Source organism: Zootoca vivipara, chromosome 7, assembly GCF_965207765.1.
Source record: "Zootoca vivipara chromosome 7, rZooViv2.hap1.1, whole genome shotgun sequence".
NCBI classification, from domain to species: Eukaryota; Metazoa; Chordata; class Lepidosauria; order Squamata; family Lacertidae; genus Zootoca; species Zootoca vivipara.
Window position 1 is genome coordinate 8518552 of NC_142590.1, and position 18925 is coordinate 8537476.

At 48.4% G+C, this 18925-nt stretch overlaps 1 protein-coding gene across 3 annotated transcripts in view; it reads left to right on the forward strand.

Moving 5' to 3' along the window:
• Positions 1-17839, forward strand: part of RXRG (retinoid X receptor gamma) — an 81421-nt gene extending 63582 nt beyond the window's left edge. For all 3 annotated transcript variants that reach the window (XM_035123681.3, XM_035123682.3, XM_060276636.2), the window contains 5 exons: positions 1980-2109; positions 4436-4568; positions 7353-7444; positions 8523-8628; positions 17349-17839. In XM_035123681.3, coding sequence (XP_034979572.2) covers positions 1980-2109; positions 4436-4568; positions 7353-7444; positions 8523-8628; positions 17349-17496 — 609 coding nt within the window. In that variant the 3' untranslated portion in view covers positions 17497-17839. The remainder of the gene's footprint in view (positions 1-1979; positions 2110-4435; positions 4569-7352; positions 7445-8522; positions 8629-17348) is intronic.
• Positions 17840-18925: the final 1086 nt, after the last annotated feature.

An 18925-nucleotide genomic window follows, 5' to 3' on the forward strand; every position in this document is an offset into this window, starting at 1 on the left:
CAGGCGCCACCACTGAGAAGGCCCTTTGCCTAGTTCCCTGCAACTTGGCTTCTCGCAACGAGGGAACCGCCAGAAGGCCCTCGGTGCTGGACCTCAGTGTCCGGGCAGAATGATGGAGGTGGAGATGCTCCCATGATGCCTTTGTTGCCAGTGTTGGCTGTCAGCCGCCGCAATGCAGGGCCTTTAATCCCGGCGTCCATTATGACCTTTTCTGAGGGGGAAGAGAGTTCACAAAACATAGGCAAACAAAAGCCCAAGTTCTTGCTTCAGGTTCAACCAAAAGCCACCATCGCTGCCTGAATATGTGACTCTCTGGGGAGAGAGATGACGCTATGGGTACGCGCCCGCTTTGAATTCCAGTGGAAACAGAGCACTCTTGGGTGTGCAGAAGAGCAGGCGGTGAAAGCCAAGGACATATTTCCTTCTCCCAAAAAGGACCTTTCAGAACCATCTTCCTTCAAAGAACTCAAATAGTAGCACCCAGCTATGTTCACCTTAGAGCTAGGCACTGAAAAGTGCCTTCAGTGGTGTCTAAATTAACCCACATATTCAGTCTGTATTGCAAATGCAATATGCACATTCATCTACCCAGGTCAGAATTACTTGATTGAGTTGCAGGATTATTTAGCTTTGCTGGGGTTACCAACCATAAATGGTGCGTACTATGAAAACAAAGGCCCTAGCAGCATACCTGCCAAGTTCCGGCCTGAGAAATAAGGGACTGGACCGGAAGTAGCAGACCGGACGTAGCGCTGCCGCCATTTTGGAACTGGGCGGAGCATGCTCAGAAGCGACTTTTGATGCTGCTCTGCCCTGTTCCAAAATGGCCGCCGCACCAGAAGTCACGCTGCAGCCATTTTGGAACTGGGCAAAGCAGCATCAAAAGTCGCTTCTGAGCATGCTCCGCCCAGTTCCAAAATGGCCGCCGTGCCAGAATAAACCGGGGAAAAACAAAAAAAATCTGTTTTTTTCCGGCTGGGGACAGCTGGAAAAACGGGGGTTTCCCGGGCAATACGGGAGACTTGGCAGCTATGCCTAGCAGGTGTGCATTAATTAAAAACAACCACTAGATTTAGGATTAACACCAGTCATTTCTGGTTTGCACAGTCTCCATGTATAGCGTCTTTTGCCTCCAAATTATTAAATGGCCATTACCAAACCATGGTCGTGAATGACACCTACCAATACCCTGAGGGGTTGCAGCCTGTGTTGCTGCTAAAAGGGATAACAGAGAGGAAAGCTTCCCCTGCTGGTCACTGCCCGTAAAGTCCCTGAGAGAAAACGCCCCGCTATTGTCCAATAAACGGAGGATGAGGAAAGTGCAGGTAACTTGAACCAAAGGTGGCAACAGTTAATAGTTTTAAACGAGAGCAAAAAGTGATAAAATGAAAGCATTCCTCCCTGTGTTGTGGACACAAACCACTTTTGTTCTACTGCCACTTTTAGTCAAAGAGGTTTTGTGGGTTTTTGAAGCACTGCAGAAACTTGCAGATGCTGTTTACTGGAGTGATAATGATAATGATAATGATAATAATAATATATTTATACCCTGCCCATCTGGCTGGGCGTTCACAGCCACCGTGGACGCCTCCCAACAGAATATTAAAAACACGACAAAACATCACACATTAAAAACTTCCCTAAATAGCGCTGCCTTCAGATGTCTTCTAAAAGTCACATACTTCTGAGAAGGCCCTCTGCCTGGTTCCCTGTAACCTCACTTCTCACAGTGAGAGAACCGCCAGAAGGCCTTGGAGCTGGACCTCAGTGTCCGGGCTGAACGATGGGGATGGAGACGCTGCTTCAGGTATCCTGGAGGAAATCTAGGATCACTGTGTCCATCCTATGGGCACCAATGCCTGATTCGAAAACCTTTTTGCCTCCAATTATTTTTATGGGTTATTTGGGGAGCAGGATGGCTATGACGACAAGGTGGCAGAGGTTGAATTTACTCACCCACATACCTGCTTCTCACTTAGACCAACGATCCTGTCACCAACATATGCCATGCAGCTGACAAACAACTCTTCACGCTGGTGGAATGGGCCAAGCGAATCCCACATTTCTCAGACTTAACACTGGAAGACCAAGTTATCCTCCTCCGAGCAGGTATGAATCTTGGCCGCCTCATTGTGCCACTGCTGTATTTCCTTGAGGCAAGTTTTTATTAAGAGCAGAAACCCAACATCCGGAGCGCTCATGTAATGCAGATTTTACTGTTTTGCACCATTTCAGACGGCCGGTGACAACGAGATTGCATTTTAACCATTCCCTCATTTAAAAATAAATAGGGACGTGTCGAAAATGAAGAGGGCATTCTGTGGAAACCCTTGCCCCCATGAAATTAGCCACTCTGTTTTGGCAATAGGGTTTTTTTGGGGGGGGGTTGAGAGGGGAGGGGACAGGGCAGGGGATCCTGGTTGCAAAATGGGGAGAAAATGCTGACTCATTCCACGGGCGGCCAGTCAGTATTCCTCTCACTCTGATTTGGCTTTTAAGCATCATCACATAGCTGTGTCAAATCTGTTGCGTGAATCTTCATACATGGCTTTGCTGGGGGCAAGTTACATGTGGATTCACCTTGGTTAGAAAAACGTCAGTTTCATATATATATTTTTGTAAGACAACAACTTCAATCTTCATGTGGATCATGGGATCAAACAGGTTTGCTACTGGAGTGTGAGCAATTTGGGAGAAAATGCCCTCAGCCTCTATGCAGCAAAGCAAAAAATCCAGGTGTGTTCAGTAGATGTCCGCAAATAGGTTTTTGTCTCCTGCTTCCATGCCTGGCCGTGCTCCTAAACTGCCTTGCTGATCTTGCTTCCTAATCACATTTCCCCCCACTTCCTCTTTCTGCTTCCTACTTCGTTGCCACTTCTTTATGGAGAAAGTTTAATAATCTGGCAACAGAGTTCTCGATGGCAATATTTTATTGAGTTTGGTACTGTTCCATTTACAATACACCCAGAGGCATCCATTTCTGAAAACCTGTACCACTGAGAGTATTTCTATTATTAATATTAAACTCATAGAGCTAATTTGGAGAGAAGTTTTGACACACTGATTAAGAATCCTCTATTGCAAGTTAAAAGCCTGCTCTTGATGGGGTTACAACCCTCTCGAAGAAGCAGGTATTGGTACTTGGGGGTACTCCTGGATCCTTTGCTGTCACTTGAGGCTCAGGTGGCCTCAGGGGCCTGGAGTGCCTTCCATCAGCTTCAGCTGGTGGTCCAGTTGCGCCCCTATCTGGACAGGATAGCCCAGGGGTCCCCAGACTTACCCGGCTTTGGGCTGGTGCCCGCCGTGCCGATCGTGCGGCGGGCCGGAGGGCAGGGGAGTGTGCGCCCGTGCGCATGCGCGCACACACTTACTGGCGCGGTGGCGCCCTTCCAGGTCGGAAGAATAGCTGAAAATCGTTTGTGTGCATGCGTATGGGGCTCCCCCGACCCGGAAGTGCACCAGAAATGACCTCTTCTGGGTCAGGAGAGGCCCATACGCATGTGCACAAACGATTTTCGGCGTTTTTTTCCGATCTGGAAGCGCGCCGCCACACGGCGTGCCATAAGAGCGAGCGGCGGGGGCGGAGGGGCAGCGGGGGGCGGGGGCATCGAGGGGCGGATTGGGAGGCCAATTTAGGCCACATCTGGCCCACGGGCTGTAGTCTGGGGACCCCTGGGATAGCCCAACGTCTGTTGTCTATGCTCTGGTAACTTCAAGGTTAGATTACTGCAATGCGTTATACATTAGGCTGCCTCTGAAGACAGCTTGGAAACTTCAGCTGGTGCAGAATTCAGCATCCAGGTTGCTCACCGGGGCAAGATGGTTTGAGCATATTACACTGATCCTGGCCCAACTGCGCCGGCTGCCAATTAGCTTCCGGACCAAATTCAAAGTGCTGATTTAGATCTGTACATCTTAAATGGCTCAGGACAGCAATACCTCAATGACCGTCCCTGCGATCATAATCTGAGGCTCTTCTTCCTGTGCCTCTTCTGTGAGAGGTCCAGAGGGGGGGGCAACACGAGAAAGGGCCTTTTCTACAGTGGCTCCGCAATTGTGGGGTGCTCTCCCCAGGGAGTCTTGCCTGGTGCCTTCATTACATATCTTTAGGTGCCAGGCAAAAAACATTTCTCTACAATCAGGCCTCTGACTGATTGGACATTCTATGGTCTTTTAAACGTCTCTGTGGGAAGTGAGTTATTGGTTTGCTTTTGTTTTATTATGTATTTTGGGCTGCTATTTTGTGTTTTTATGTTGTGAACCATCTTGTGATTTTGAAGGGCGGTATACAAATTTAAGAACTGATTAATGAACAAACAAGCAAACAAACAAAAGCTTTCCTACGCCCAACACAAATAAATCCAGCTCACATTAAGGACTTGTAAGAGGCAAGTCCCGTAAGAAGCACCTGTTTCACTCCTGTCTTCTCTTCTAGGTTGGAATGAGCTGCTGATTGCCTCTTTTTCCCATCGCTCTGTCTCTGTCCAGGATGGCATCCTGCTGGCCACAGGCTTACATGTGCAACGGAGCAGTGCGCACAGCGCTGGAGTGGGCTCCATTTTCGACAGGCATGTTTCTGAACTCTTGTTTTGACGTTTGCACTTTTCTACGTTAACGGCGGGAGGCAGTGCAAGACAGGAGTGCCTGGCGTGCTATGGTCCGTGGGGTCACGAAGAGTCGGACACGACTAAACAACAACAACACGTTAACGGCATCTTTGAGTCAATTTGGTGGAATAAAAAGCTCGGTTAGGAGATAGCAGAAATCATGGGGTTAAAGCCAGGGCTGTCTTAAGCATATGCGGCACTGGGGTGCAAAAATTCACCCAGCGCCCCCCCCAGTTGCCCAGTCTCAGGCGTGCAGGAGGGCGGAGGTGGCCAGCGAACTCGCGGCGCAAAGCTGCCCGCAGCAGAAGAGCCCGCTGCGGCGCTCTGACCGATGGGCGGGCTCTTCCCCGGACTCAACTCTCAGGCCCCGGACTCTCAGCCTGGCACCCCTGAGAGCCCGGCACCCAGGGCCCTCGCATCCCTAGGACCTATGCGTAAGACGGCCCTGGTTAAGCTGACCCAGAGTTCAGAGGTAGCACTATTATCAATTTACGATGGGGTGAAAGGTTCACAGGCGATGAGGGACTTGCTCACAAATTTATTGACAGCTGCACGAATTATTATAGCCAGGAAGTGGAAGGGGCAAGCAGAATAGAAAATGGAAGAATCGTACAAAGAGGTTTGGGATATAGCTATGAATGATAAATTAACACGTGCCATTAAGGTAAGATGGGGAATATGCAGGAGAAATGATTTTGAAGAGATGTGATGGGTGTTCAAAGAATTTGTATTGTTAAAACAGAAAGGGGTTAAACCAGCGCAAGAGGTATTGAAATTCTGGGAGGTTGGAGAGTTATAATGGAATGGTCTTGTTGGTGGGGTGCACATTTCTATGCTTATTTATGTATGGTTAATGGGACTCGGGAGGCACGGTGGTGTAAACCACTGAACCTTGGGCTTGCTGATCAGAAGGTCAGCGGTTCGAATCCCCGGGATGGGGTGAGCTCCTGTTGTTCGGTCCCAGCTCCTGCCAACATAGCCGTTCGAAAGCAGAAATGTGTGCTGAGCTGTTATAGTTCACTTTCCTGCTAGGTCACTGCCTTTTGAAAAGGAAGAAGGGTGGTGCTTAGGAAGAGTCACTTCGTGCCTTCCAGGTGTTGTTCAACCCCACTGAGCAACACCTCCCCATTTGCCCTGTTCAGCATGGCCAACGGTCAGGAATGATGGTATAAGGCACCTGTGCCGGGAGAGATGGTGCCACTCTTTAATTCTGAAGAAGTTGAGCTTTCTGTGCTCTGAGAAAAGGTGGAAGAACAAGATGGAAAACACAGGATAATGATGACTGGATGATGGCACTATATGTGCCAAGGCTCAGGGAATACTAACCCTCCCCCAGTGGCAGCCAAAAAAAGAGAGCAGATAACATGTAGAGTCCTTCCTATGTAATTTATTCAGAATTCACAGAGAGACAAAGGGATGTTGTCTCTATGCCAGGCATCCCCAAACTGCGGCCCTCCAGATGTTTTGGCCTACAACTCCCATGATCCCTAGCTACCGGTAACAGGACCAGTGGTCGGGGAAGATGGGAATTGTAGTCCAAAACATCTGGAGGGCCGAAGTTTGGGGATGCCTGCTCCATGCCATGATGGTGTTGCTCCACGTAAAGTCCCATAGCCCTTCGTCTTCCCTATTCTATATCAGACCTGTGCCGGCTAATCTGAGCCTTCTGCTGCTGAGCTCTCTGCAGGGGCAGAGGAAGGAGCTGCGGTGGGGGCGGCCTGCCCCAGTTGTCACCACTGAGGGTGTGTGTGTGACAAAATGCCGGGTGGCACTCAGCGCGAGGCCTGCGCGCGCCCAAGCCACACGTCTCTTCTGGGAGTGACGCGGTGGCTTGGGCACCTGCAAGCTCCGCGCTGCCCCAAACGGTCTGCCCGCTGCCTCCCTCCCAGCTGTAGGGTGGCTGAGTGGGAGGAGGCAGGCAGACTCCTTGGAGGCCCCACGGAGTGTCCTGCCCCGGCTGGCCCCACCACATGGGTGGCTGACCCTGCCTCCATGGGCGGCTGGCGCCACCCCTGGACACAGGGCACGTGCACTGCCCCAGGCGCCCAATTGGCTTGCTCCGCTGCTGGCTCTTTGTTCTGCTACTCTCAACGCCCGTCTGGTCCTGGGAGAAGTGGGGTCAGGAATGCTTTCCAAGGACACTGAGACTGTCAGCTGTCTCTCCCCTTCTTCTTCTTCTTCTTCTTCTTCTTCTTCTTCTTCTTCTTCTTCTTCTTCTTCTTCTTCTTCTTCTTCTTCTTCTTCTTCTTCTTCTTCTTCTTCTTCTTCTTCTTCTTCTTCTTCTTCTTCTTCTCCTCCTCCTCCTCCTCCTCCTCCTCCTCCTCCTCCTCCTCCTCCTCCTCCTCCTCCTCCTCCTCCTCCTCCTCCTCCTCCTCCTCCTCCTCCTCCTCCTCCTCCTCCTCCTCCTTCTTCTTCTTCTTCTTCTTCTTCTTCTTCTTCTTCTTCTTCTTCTTCTTCTTCTTCTTCTTCTTCTTCTTCTTGCTGGTCCTCTTCCAATATTCCCCAGCTTCTGCCCTCTGCAGCCTCTGAACTGTGCCCTTCTGCAAACCACTGATCTAAATCTATACTGTCCTCCTGTTCTTGGGAAGGGTCCTCCTCAGTCCAGCCCCTGACAATATGGATGCCCCTTGAAAAATGAGTGAACGAAGCCTGGCAATTTCACATTGTGGTGTGGAGGCACCTCGGACACTGAGTGCATCTCTGCAGACTTTGACTATCCAATTCCCTCTCTTGTCTCCAATACAGGGTCCTTACTGAGCTGGTATCCAAAATGAAAGACATGCAGATGGACAAATCTGAGCTGGGGTGCCTACGAGCCATTGTCCTGTTCAATCCAGGTATGTGTGGATGCCCGGGGAAGCTGGTCCAGGGTCAAATCAACTTGTGAATCAATTTAGCCCTGTGTTCTGAGCAGCGGCTTGTGGGCAGGCCTGTCCTTCCTGGTTCTAGGGAAAGACCTTCTCGCTGCCCTCTTCTCTCAACTGCCTGGCTTTGCCATCACTCCCTCATTCATCCATGTGGCATTGAGGTAACCAAGTTAGTCCAGTGGCAGGAAAATACAGAAGAAGGATGGTGTTTAAAGAGAACAGATATGGAGCAATGCATGGAAAGGAATGACTGAACAGTAATGGGGATGGCAGTAAAAAAGATGAATAAAATGTGTAGGCCTCATAAGGGTGGGTACCATTTTAAGCCTGCCTAAGACCACTCTGTTGCCCTGTAATGACCATAAGGCAGTCCTTTTTGGTTTCTAGCCGGTACCACTTAGTAAGGTAAAAAAGGCAAAGGACCCCTGGATGGTTAAGTCCAGTCAAAGGCAACTATGGGGTTGCGACGCTCATCTCGCTTTCAGGGCAAGGGAGCCGGTGTTTGTCCACAGACAGCTTTCTGGGTCATGTGGCCAGCGGGACTAAACTGTTTCTGGCACAACGGGACACCGTGACGGAAATCAGAGCGCACGGAAATGCCATTTACCTTCCTGCCACAGTGGTACCTATTTATCTACTTGCACTGGCATGCTTTCACACTTCTAGGTTGGCAGGAGCTGGGACAGAGCCACGGGAGCTCACCCCATTGCGGGGATTCGAATCACTAACCTTCTGATCTGCAAGTCCAAGAGGCTCGGTGGTTTAGACCACAGTGCCACCCGCGTCCACCTTTACCTTTATCACATAGTATATATTAGGGGCAGCAGTGTGTCTTCTCAGAGGTCTCTTTCAGGTAGATGGGTAATATTATTGCACTGCCTGTTTTTCCAATTAATTACGGTTTCACAGCTAACATACACCATGGACTATGATGTGATTACAGTTCACTTGGCCATTCTGCAACCTGCAGATAAGGAGTGGGCAATAGCTGTGCTGTTTTTTAATCATGACCCCCCTCCCCCGCTTCCTTGCTCTCTCACCCCATCAGATGCCAAGGGTCTGTCTAGTCCTGCAGAGGTGGAATCGCTACGTGAGAAAGTTTATGCAGCTCTGGAGGCATACACCAAACAGAAATATCCTGAGCAACCGGGAAGGTAAATAGAAAGAGGCTCAGCACCACTTAACACAGAATGCTGTTGGAAAGTGCAGAATACCAGTGATGGTGCTTCTGTGTGTTTGGTTGGTTCAGAAACATTCAGAGGACAAGAGAGCCAAAAGGGACAACTCAGTAGCGGGCAACAACCTTGCTTGATCTAGATCTGGGGGGTGACCTGTATTTGGATCAGTGACAACCGGAAACCCCTTGAACATCACATTCAGTTTCCTAGAGGAAAAGTGAGACCTAAATTTATTAATTAAATAAATAAACAAACACCCCTATATTTCTTAGATCCAGAATTGACCAAATGTGAGAAGGCAGCTGTTTCTGTTCCAACCTGTATCAATCACAATCACCGCTGCTTACTTTCTGCTGCAGTTCGGTTTCCACCAAATATGACATTCACTGGGCTCATTTCTAGGCACAGGTCCGGACTTTAAAGCTCCATGTCTGAGCACTAAACACACGCACTGTTTTCCCCAGGAAAACCTGTGTTTTACCACTGATCACAGCAAACAACAATCGGGTTTTCCCAGGGAAAGTGCCAGGACAAAAAACGGAACTTCTCAGACACAGACCTTTAAAGCCTAGATCTGTGCCTGGAAAGAAACTTATATTCATCTCAGTGGAAAGGAAGCTAATGTCAAAAAACCCCCATAAAAACAGTCACTAATTGTGCATCACTTTTGAATTGAAAAAGCCAACAGCAATGTGAACAAATACTGATTGTTTTTCTGTTTTTGTTGGAATTATCCAACATTGCATTCGTTTATTTACTCCAGAGCAACAAGTTAGAAATGAACCAGGGTGCTGGGCATGGGTTTCAGCAGGGAAACGAGAAGTTACACAGAGCAACTTTCTATTCTGGTGGCCTGAGCGTCAGATCAGCCACTCCCAAGTTAGCAATCTCCCTTTAAGAAGACTCCAGTGCCCTCCTGTCTCTGTCAAACCTCTAGATAAGGAAATGTCGGAGGGGGGAGAAAATACAGGCTGACAGTGGAGAGCCAACTTTGGCTGTGACTTTTCTTCTGGAGCTCACCTTCTCTTTCCTTCCAGTAACCTTTGGAATAACGACATTATCCAATTCTGCCATCTGCTGGTTAACATGCAAATGGGAAAATCATTTAAAGTTATCTTCTGTGTATTTCTCCTACGTCTTCCTCTCTCCTCGTCCACCACCCTTTTGGGGTGATTTTGGTACTCAATAGATTTAACAGGAATTGGGGCAATGTGGTTATTTATATTGTGTATGCTGTTAATAATAATAATAATAATAATAATAATAATAATAATAATAATAATAATAATAAAAAAATTATTATTTATACCCCGCCCATCTGGCTGGGTTTCCCCAGCCACTCTGGGCGACTTACAACAGAAAAATGAAATTAAACAATTAAACATTAAAGCCTCCCTAAACAGGGCTGCCTTCAGAGGTCTTCTAAAAATCTGGAAGCTGTTTTTCTCTGACATCTGATGGGAGGGCGTTCCACAGGGCAGGCGCCACCACCGAGAAGGCCCTCTGCCTGGTTCCCTGCAACTTGGCTTCTCGCAGTGAGGGAACCGTCAGAAGGCCCTCGGTACTGGACCTCAGTGTCCGGGCAGAACGATGGGGGTGGAGACCAACACTTTGAACTGTACTCGGAAACGTAATGGTTTTAATGTTTTGTGAGCTGCCTCTAGGCTCAAAGGGTAGAGTATTTTAAATTAACTGTGTAAAGCCCAATAGCACAGCAAAACCAACAGTACACAGCAGAGGCCATAAGATGTCCCCAAGACGGCCTTCTTGGTTTTGGCACCTGCCCTGTGGAATGCCCTCCCGTCAGATGTCAAGGAAATAAATAACTCTCTGACTTTTAGAAGACATCTGAAGGCAGCCCTGTTTAGGGAAGTTTTGAATGTTTGAAGATTTATTCTGCTTTTAATGTTCTGCTGAAAGCCGCCCAGAGTGGCTGGGGAAACCCAGCCAGATGGGCAGTGAATAATAATAATAATAATAATAATAATAATAATAATAATAATAATAATATAGATAAAGGTAAAAGGACCCCTGACCATTAGGTCCAGTCGTGACCGACTCTGGGGTTGCGTGCTCATCTCGCATTATTGGCCGAGGGAGCCGGCGTATAGCTTCCAGGTCATGTGGCCAGCATGACAAAGCCACTTCTGGCGAACCAGAGCAGCACACAGAAACACCGTTTACCTTCCCGCTGTAGCGGTTCCTATTTATCTACTTGCACTTGACGTGCTTTCGAACTGCTAGGTTGGTAGGAGCTGGGACTAAGCAACGGAAGCTCACCCCATCACAGGGATTCGAACCGCCGACCTTCTGATCAGCAAGCCCTAGGCTCAGTGGTTTAACCCACAGCGCCACCTGGGTCCCTACAATAATATAGATAGATAATCTTTATTGTTATTGTCCCATACAGAACAACGAAATTGGAAAACAAATCTACATCAGACATTCAAAACCAACAAGCCTGCTATCCCATCCTGATTAGCCCCCCACAGACTCTGATACCCCATAATTAAATACAATATACTACCATAAAGACTACCTTACACTGCATTTAAAACCAAAATCGCATTTGGATAGAAACTGTTTCTCAGGCGGCTAGTCCTAGTCTTCATAACCCTGTACCTTCTTCCAGAAGGCAGAAGCTGAAAGAGATAATTTCCGGGGTGCGCACTATTCTGCGCTATCTCTGCAGCTTTCTTATGGCACCTGGAAGCATAGATTTGATCCAAGGTGGGAAGAGTGCACCCAGTTATTCTCTCCGCAGTCTTTACAACCCTGGACAGAATAATAATAATAATAATAATAATAATAATAATAATAATAATAAATAATTGCCACTATCCAATAGAAAGTCAGGAAGCACCTGTGTCCTCTTTAAGGCCAGCCCCATGTTAGGTACATTACGCAGTTGTCAGTCTAAGAAGGCTGACCCATTTTAAGCTCTAAAAACATGGATAAATGTTTTGGTGAAAGCAGGGGAGGTATCGTTTCTGAGTGAAATGAAGTTTAGTTTCTTTTCCTTCATCTTCCTGTAATCTGCAGTGGATTTAAAGCTAAAATGAAAAACCAAGACTAGAGACCATCACACAACCCGCTTCCTCCCTGTTTCATTGGCATTTTATTGATATGTATGGTGCCTTTCTATATATATCCTGCTCAGAGCTGTTTACACACACACACACACACACACACACACACACACACACACACACACGTCACATATCACAATATCAAGACATTTTCGAAAGTAATAATCAGCATTAAACAATTCAAAAACCAAATTTAATAGTTATAATAATCAGCATTAAACAATTCGCAAACCAAATTTAATTCCATCAGAGTTTAGCTATATCCTAGTTACAAGTAGGTAGCCATGTTGGTCTGCTGTAGTTAAAACAAAATAAAAAAATTCCTTCCAGTATGCACACAAAAGCTCATACCAATGACAAATTTAGTTGGTCTCTAAGGTGCTACTGGAAGGAATAGCTATATCCTCTTCTGTGGGTGCTTGAGGTGCACAGAGGAAGCAGGCAGTATCTGGAGAAGTTGGGTCGCCGTAGTCAAGGTCACATCAAGCAGATAAAGCTTGGTCAAGCTCTCTTAGGCAGCGGGTGTGGAAGACCAGGACCTTGGATAGCTCCAAATGAGCCCTGCTGAGGAGCTTCCAGCGAGCTGCGGTGGAGAATGGCTGGATTCCATCACCGCCATAAGTTCTGGAATCAGAGGCTGAGATGGGAGTAATCAGCCTCCCTACATTCCCCGGGCTTGAGAGTGGCAGCTCACCCACAGATCGCCCAACACCTGGCCCCAAATTCAGAAGGATGGAGGGGCTGGGGGCACTGGATGGAAAGCCCAAAACATTTCTTGGCAACTCTCCAAAGTCGCCTCCATTTAGCAGCAAGCTTCCAATTCTTAAGATGAAAAATTGGATTTAAGTTTTGGACATGATCTGAGTGATGGGGGAGAAACTACTCTGCTAATTAATTCAGCCACTGAGGTGCTAAAAAGGATTTGAACGGAAGAAGGATTAACATCTACATAGACTTGGTATGTTGGAACTGAAAGGGTGGGGGTGAGCCTCCTTTCTTATTATATATCTGCCGATTATTTAAAGCAAGCGAGACTGGAGAGGTGGTGTATTTGGTGATATAAAGGTATAACGTAAAGGGACCCCTGACCGTTGGGTCCAGTCGTGACCGACTCTGGGGTTGCACGCTCATCTCGCATTATTGGCCAAGGGAGCCGGCGTATAGCTTCCAGGTCATGTGGCCAGCATGACAAAGCCGCTTCTGGCAAACCAGAGCAGCACATGGAAATGCCGTTTACCTTCCCGCTGTAGCGGTTCCTATTTATCTACTTGCATTTTGACGTGCTTTCGAACTGCTAGGTTGGCAGGAGCTGGGACCAAGCAACGGGAGCTCACCCGGTCACAGGGATTCGAACCGCCAACCTTCTGATCAGCAAGCCCTAGGCTCAGTGATTTAACCCACAGCGCCACCTGGGTCCCTATTTGGTGATATAATATGACTCTAATAATCATTAACTGTGTGGAAATAACAATTATTCAAAAGTGGAAAACCAAGTTTAAAGTATTCGGCTGCAGGTATATTTGGAAGAGGATAAAGAGTTTCCCAACTTTGATCTGGAGAATGACTGGAGAGACGCCAAAAAAACTTTGGAAGTTTGCCTGGAATTAGAAGTGGAATGACGAAGCTCCAATTAACCGAGCGACCATGACCGGAAGTAGATCAGCTTGTCGAATTAAATGCACCGCCTTAGGGGATAGGTGCCTTTTAATATCTTAATATTTGCATTCCCAGTTTTATATGGCAAAACCTCCCCTGGACAGGTTAACCATTTGAAGGACAGCTGGTCTTAAAAGCATTGGGCAGATGCCTTGATTTGATTTTTATCTGGACTGACTTGGCTGCTGCCCGAGGTGAGAAGATTTTTGGACTGGCTTGGCGGAAACATCATTTTGTGAAGAGATATCGTGAACATACAGAGGGAACTCTGGACGTAAATTCCACACAGAATATATTGTTTTGTTTTATCTCGCTTGTTTGAGAAACTCAGAGGCTGCGAAAAGTAATGAGGATTAACATTGGAATGATTTATGGGAACTATCGCGAAAATTATGAAAGCAGTGGAAGTATGAGATGATCAAATCCCCCCCCCCCCGACCTCAGAACATGGGAAGATACCTCCATTTTTCTTTTAATAATTTGGCATAATATTTGGACTGATTATTGAATAATATGTATAATTTGGAATATTTAATATGATTGGAGATGATTGTTAAAGTGGAAAATTTAATAAATAGTATTTTTTTAAAAAACAAAACAAAACTGTCATAGTCCGGTCGGTGGGCGGTTGAAGCCCTGGCTGAGGACGTCAGGACCAGAGGCAAGATGGTGGTGTAGAAGCAGGAACAGGTGCGGGGTTGAGGGTCCAGCAGCAGGCAGTCGCAGGGTCAAGGAGCAAGGCAGAGGCGAAGGTCTGGGAGTCAAGGAGCAAGGCGTCGGCAAGGCAAAGGTCCAAGGGTCGAGGAGCAAGGCGTCAGCAAGGCAAAGGTCCAAGGGTCGGGGATCAAGGCGTCGGCCAGGCAGAGGTCCAAGGGTTGAGGATCAAGGCGTCGGCAAAGGAGAGGGTCCAAGGAGCAAGGCATCGGCAAGGCAAGGGTCCAAGGGTCGAGGATAAAGGCGTCGGCAAGGCAAAGGTCCAAGGAGCAAGGCAAGGGTCCAAGGAGCAAGAGGCCAGATGCAACCAGGCAGGGATAGCGTTGCTGTGGTAAAGAGCTGAAGGGAAATGCTGAGCTTTTATCCCTCCCAGCTCCTGCCACCAGGTGCAGTGAGATATCAAGTGGTCTCACCTGAGTGGTCACTCCTTGCTTCTCCAACACAAGCTGAGGCAGGCCCCAGTCCTGCAAAGCACTACAGGCCCCAGAGCCTGACTCCTGCCCATACTCCTGACAAAAACAAAACGAGCCCTGCTAGCTAAAGCTCTCTCCTGCTTTAGTTGCAGGAAGCTGTGATATTGGCTGGGAAATACAGCCAACTGTAGGTTATCAAGACCCGTACTGTGGTTGGTTCCACATCCCCAGAGGAGTTGGCTGGGTTGTTAAAAGGCTCTTGCCTGATTTTACAGTTGGTGTGCCCTGAAAGGCTGGGGAACTGGAGATAAGGCGACTGGTGCAACCTACAAGTCCAAGGATAGTGCCAAGGTTGTGTCTGGGAGGTCCCAGACTAGCAGGAAGAAGCCTGAACCTCCTCTGCATCTCACTGCAAGATCCACGATTGTGAATCTTGGCAAGCTAATGCAATAATTAATCCATAACCACAACATATATATATATAAAACCAGGGGGCAGTTTTCAGCTAGCATATTCTGTCAGCGCAAGGGCTTCTGCTTGTGCAATGATACTTTCCCCCTCCTCTCCCTGCCCCCAAATCTGCTCTGGGAAATCCAGGCAGAACATGTTGTTGTGCAAGCCGAACCTCTCACACTGACAGAGCACATTGCTTAGCACAACATTGGACACTGCAACATTTTCCGACATTAGACCCCATTGTTAAAACCGTGTTTATGGAAGACAATCTTACTCAGCTATGAGTGATCGCCAAAGAAGGAGGAGGATACTGTAGCACAGAACGCAATTCATAATAACAATTAAATGACGACAATCCATACAAACAGTTCACAAAGCACAGCCAGACATTGGAGCAGGGCAGCGACAGAGCTTCATGCTCTGCTACCGGGGGGCGGAGAGCAGGCACGCTGCCTCCAGTGATGTGGCGCGCCGTGCGTGTTTTGGGGGCGGGGCGGGCAGCGGCGATGGCGCCCCTGGGATTGCGTCGCTCGGGGCGCACCGCCCCAACTGTCCCTATCTTCCTACACCCCTGGAGCAGGGGGCGGCAAGGCTTACCAGGCATGGGCCGGATCACTCCCATGGTGATCCTCCATGGGCCGGACCAGCGCAGCGCGACGCCAGAAATCATGTCTGTGCATGTCTGCAGCTCTGGAAATTGCTTCTGCGCATGCCCAGACGCCAAAAGTTGTGCCTGTGCAGAAGCGATTTCCGGCGCTGTGGACATGCGCAGACATGATTTCTGGCGTTGCACTGTGCAGAAGTGATTTCCAGCGCTGTGGACATGCGCAGAAGCGATTTCTGGCGTCTGGGCATGCGCAGAAGCAATTTCCAGAGCTGCGTAAGCGGGTCCCCGCGCCATGCTGGTTTAGTGCAGCACGCGGAGACTTGCCAAGCAGGCCGCTCCGTTCAGGGGGGCTCGTGGGCTGGTTAAACAGCCTTCGTGGGCCGTTTTCCAGCCCATGGGCCTTCAGTTGCCGACCCCTGCATTAGAGCAACTGACAGGCTTGCCGTTAATGGCAAAACATCTCCACTAGCAATGTCGGGCTGGGAAGGTGCTGGCTTTAACCACCTGTCCTGTGTATGGATCACTTCTGCGCATAGCAAAGGGAAGAGGGAGGCAGCACTCCAAATCTTACCCAGCTTTCAAGAAGGCCTGTGATGTGGAAAAGGCACTTTCCTGCATGTGTGTAGTCAATGTGTGGATTGGAACATTAGATTCCACCGGCTGCATTAACCTGCACCTTGGGTGACACTGAGAGTAATAGCCAGCAAAGTTCATGGAGGGAGCTTCCATTTCCATGAATTTGTGCCTACACGAAATGCTCACCTGAAGAGTATTGGTAAAGTGAATCATAGATGAAACAGGGCAGCAAGCAGGAAAGCCCTTTTGGGCAAAAGAAATACCTGCAGAGCAGGAGTTTGGGCTAGATAACGCCTAGGATCCCTCCCAACTCTACAGTTCTAAGATTCTCACCCACCCATCCTTTGGGATTGAACCAAACAGCCCTGAAACAGGCTTAATGTGAATTGCATTAGAGTGTCTTTGGTAGGACAAAATGAATCCTTGCTGACCCTTATATTTGAAAGATGCCATATTCGCAGCCAGCAACAGGCCTGCAGATATCGGCAGATATTTATTCCTAATGTGGGCTATAATTTAAGGGATGTTACTTTTTGGCTTATACTTTCTAGCTTTGCTGTAATTAGCGTGCATTATAATGTAGTTCAAAGGGAAGCCTAAAATGCTGAAACAGCTGTTTCTGTCCACAATTTTAATCATGTATGCTGGCGCTGTGTGTGTGTGTTGTGGGTATCAAAACTCGTGGTGTCCAAAGTACCAAGCAACACATTTGACTTCAGTGGATGTGGGCCCCCAGGTGCAGGAAGAGCCTTGCACAAGGCCCTACTTCAGATCCAGCGAACGAGGTGGAGCTCTTTCTTTTGCATGTGTAGACCTTTTAACCACCCCCAGATAAATTCAGACAAGGCTCAAATTTTGTTTTGGTTTTTGGCAGAATTTAGGCCACAACTTTATTGATTACAATCAAGTGAGTGGTCGCATAGGCTCTGGTTCGACTAGCTCCCTGCACCCTTGCAGGCAGCGCTGACCCAGGGCACACCATAGGTCAGCCTTGGGCGAACACCCGGCATAGTGGAAAGTGGGGTCAAGCCAGTCCACCAGCCAGATGCCCCACCTTGGACTCTGGCTCAGGGCACACAACCCCTCTGAGGGTTGACTAACCAAGAGTCCCAGGATTCCTTTAACGGAATACCCATTCCCCGATTGTCATTAACTTCAGGTTTTCTATATCTCTGGTACCTTCAGGTTTGCCAAGCTCCTCCTGAGGCTGCCGGCCTTGCGATCTATCGGCCTGAAATGCCTGGAGCACCTCTTCTTCTTCAAGCTGATCGGGGACACCCCCATCGACACTTTTCTCATGGAAATGCTGGAGACACCCCTGCAGATTACTTGACCCTGAAAATGGATTGAGGAGGTGTAGAAATGAAGGATGGGACAGAGAGGTTGAAGGCTGATGATGGTTTCCACTTAGGAGGGTGTGGTCCTGGTCTACCTGTGTCCGTTCCCATTCAGGGTGTGTGGGGGGGAATAATAAGGGGATGGTGGCACCTCTGTGAGCATTTAGTCTCCAAAAGTCAGGATTCTATGTGGCTGCGGCTGCATTGCTTTTACCCCTGGCTGGCAGCATGATGGGCCTGTCCTACAGCTTGTCGGTAACAAAACGGTGCCACCTGTACAAATAAATGAGTTTAAATTATTTTTTCACTTCCAATAAAAACGAGAAATAAAATAATATATAAGGAACTGGTGTGGAAATTGCTGCTGTTGCTTAGGGTTCCGCCTTACCTGAGGAAGGAAGGTAAAAAGGTCAAAGTAAAGGACCCCTGGATGCTTAAGCCCAGTCAAAGGTGACTATGGGCTTGCGGCGCTCATCTCACTCTTCAGGCCGAGGAAGCCGACGTTTGTCCACAGACACCTTTCTGGGTCATGTGGCCAGCAGGACTAAACCGCTTCTGGCGCAACGGAACACCGTGACGGGAACCAGAGCGCACGGAAACACCGTTTACTTCCCGCCGCAGTGGTAAACCTATTTATCTACTTGAGCAGGTGTGCTTTCGAACTGCTAGGTTGGCAGACATTGTTGGAAGACGCTCCTCTCAACACAAAAAGGCCAAGGATGTGGTTCTGGGTCTGGTAGGCATGGCCCAACTTGGCTTCCACAGGTATTTTTTTTTAAAATGTGCCTGAAAGAAAGTGGCTTGCAGATCAAGGACTTGATTTGGGGAGACAGGCACTCCTTTCCAGAAAGCAAGATTGTTACAAACAAACTCCTCTAAATGCCCTGTCCCTGCAGAACAAACACTGTGGCAACTGCTGAGTCAGCACCAGGGACTGGGAACAGGGCCGGCCCACCCATGAGGTATTCCATAGGGGCAGCAGATCCAGTTTCCAAGGGATGTATTGCTTGCTGCCGCTGCTACTGCAGTATCAATAATGGCTGTGGCACTTTCCTTAGAGGCTGGGTCTGCTGCCTCCTCAGCATCCCCCTTCCCATGCCGCATCTACGGCAGCCTCTTGGCAAAGAGGAGGCGCTGCTAGTCTCCCATCACCTATGTTCCTCTTGTGCATATTATTTTCATTGCCATGATCCTACACTTTGTTGAAGGGAAACTCCCCACTGGGGTAGAAACCATATCTCGAACAGATGGAGAGCTCTTCAATCTGAGCAGGCTGAAAGCAAAGAGTAAGGTTACTGTAACTTCCGTCATAGAGCTTCAGTATGCTGATGACAACCTAGTGCGCGCACGCTCAGAGGATGACCTCCAAACCATCCTAAATATCTTCGCAGAAGCTTACGAAAACAACATCAACTTCATTGGACT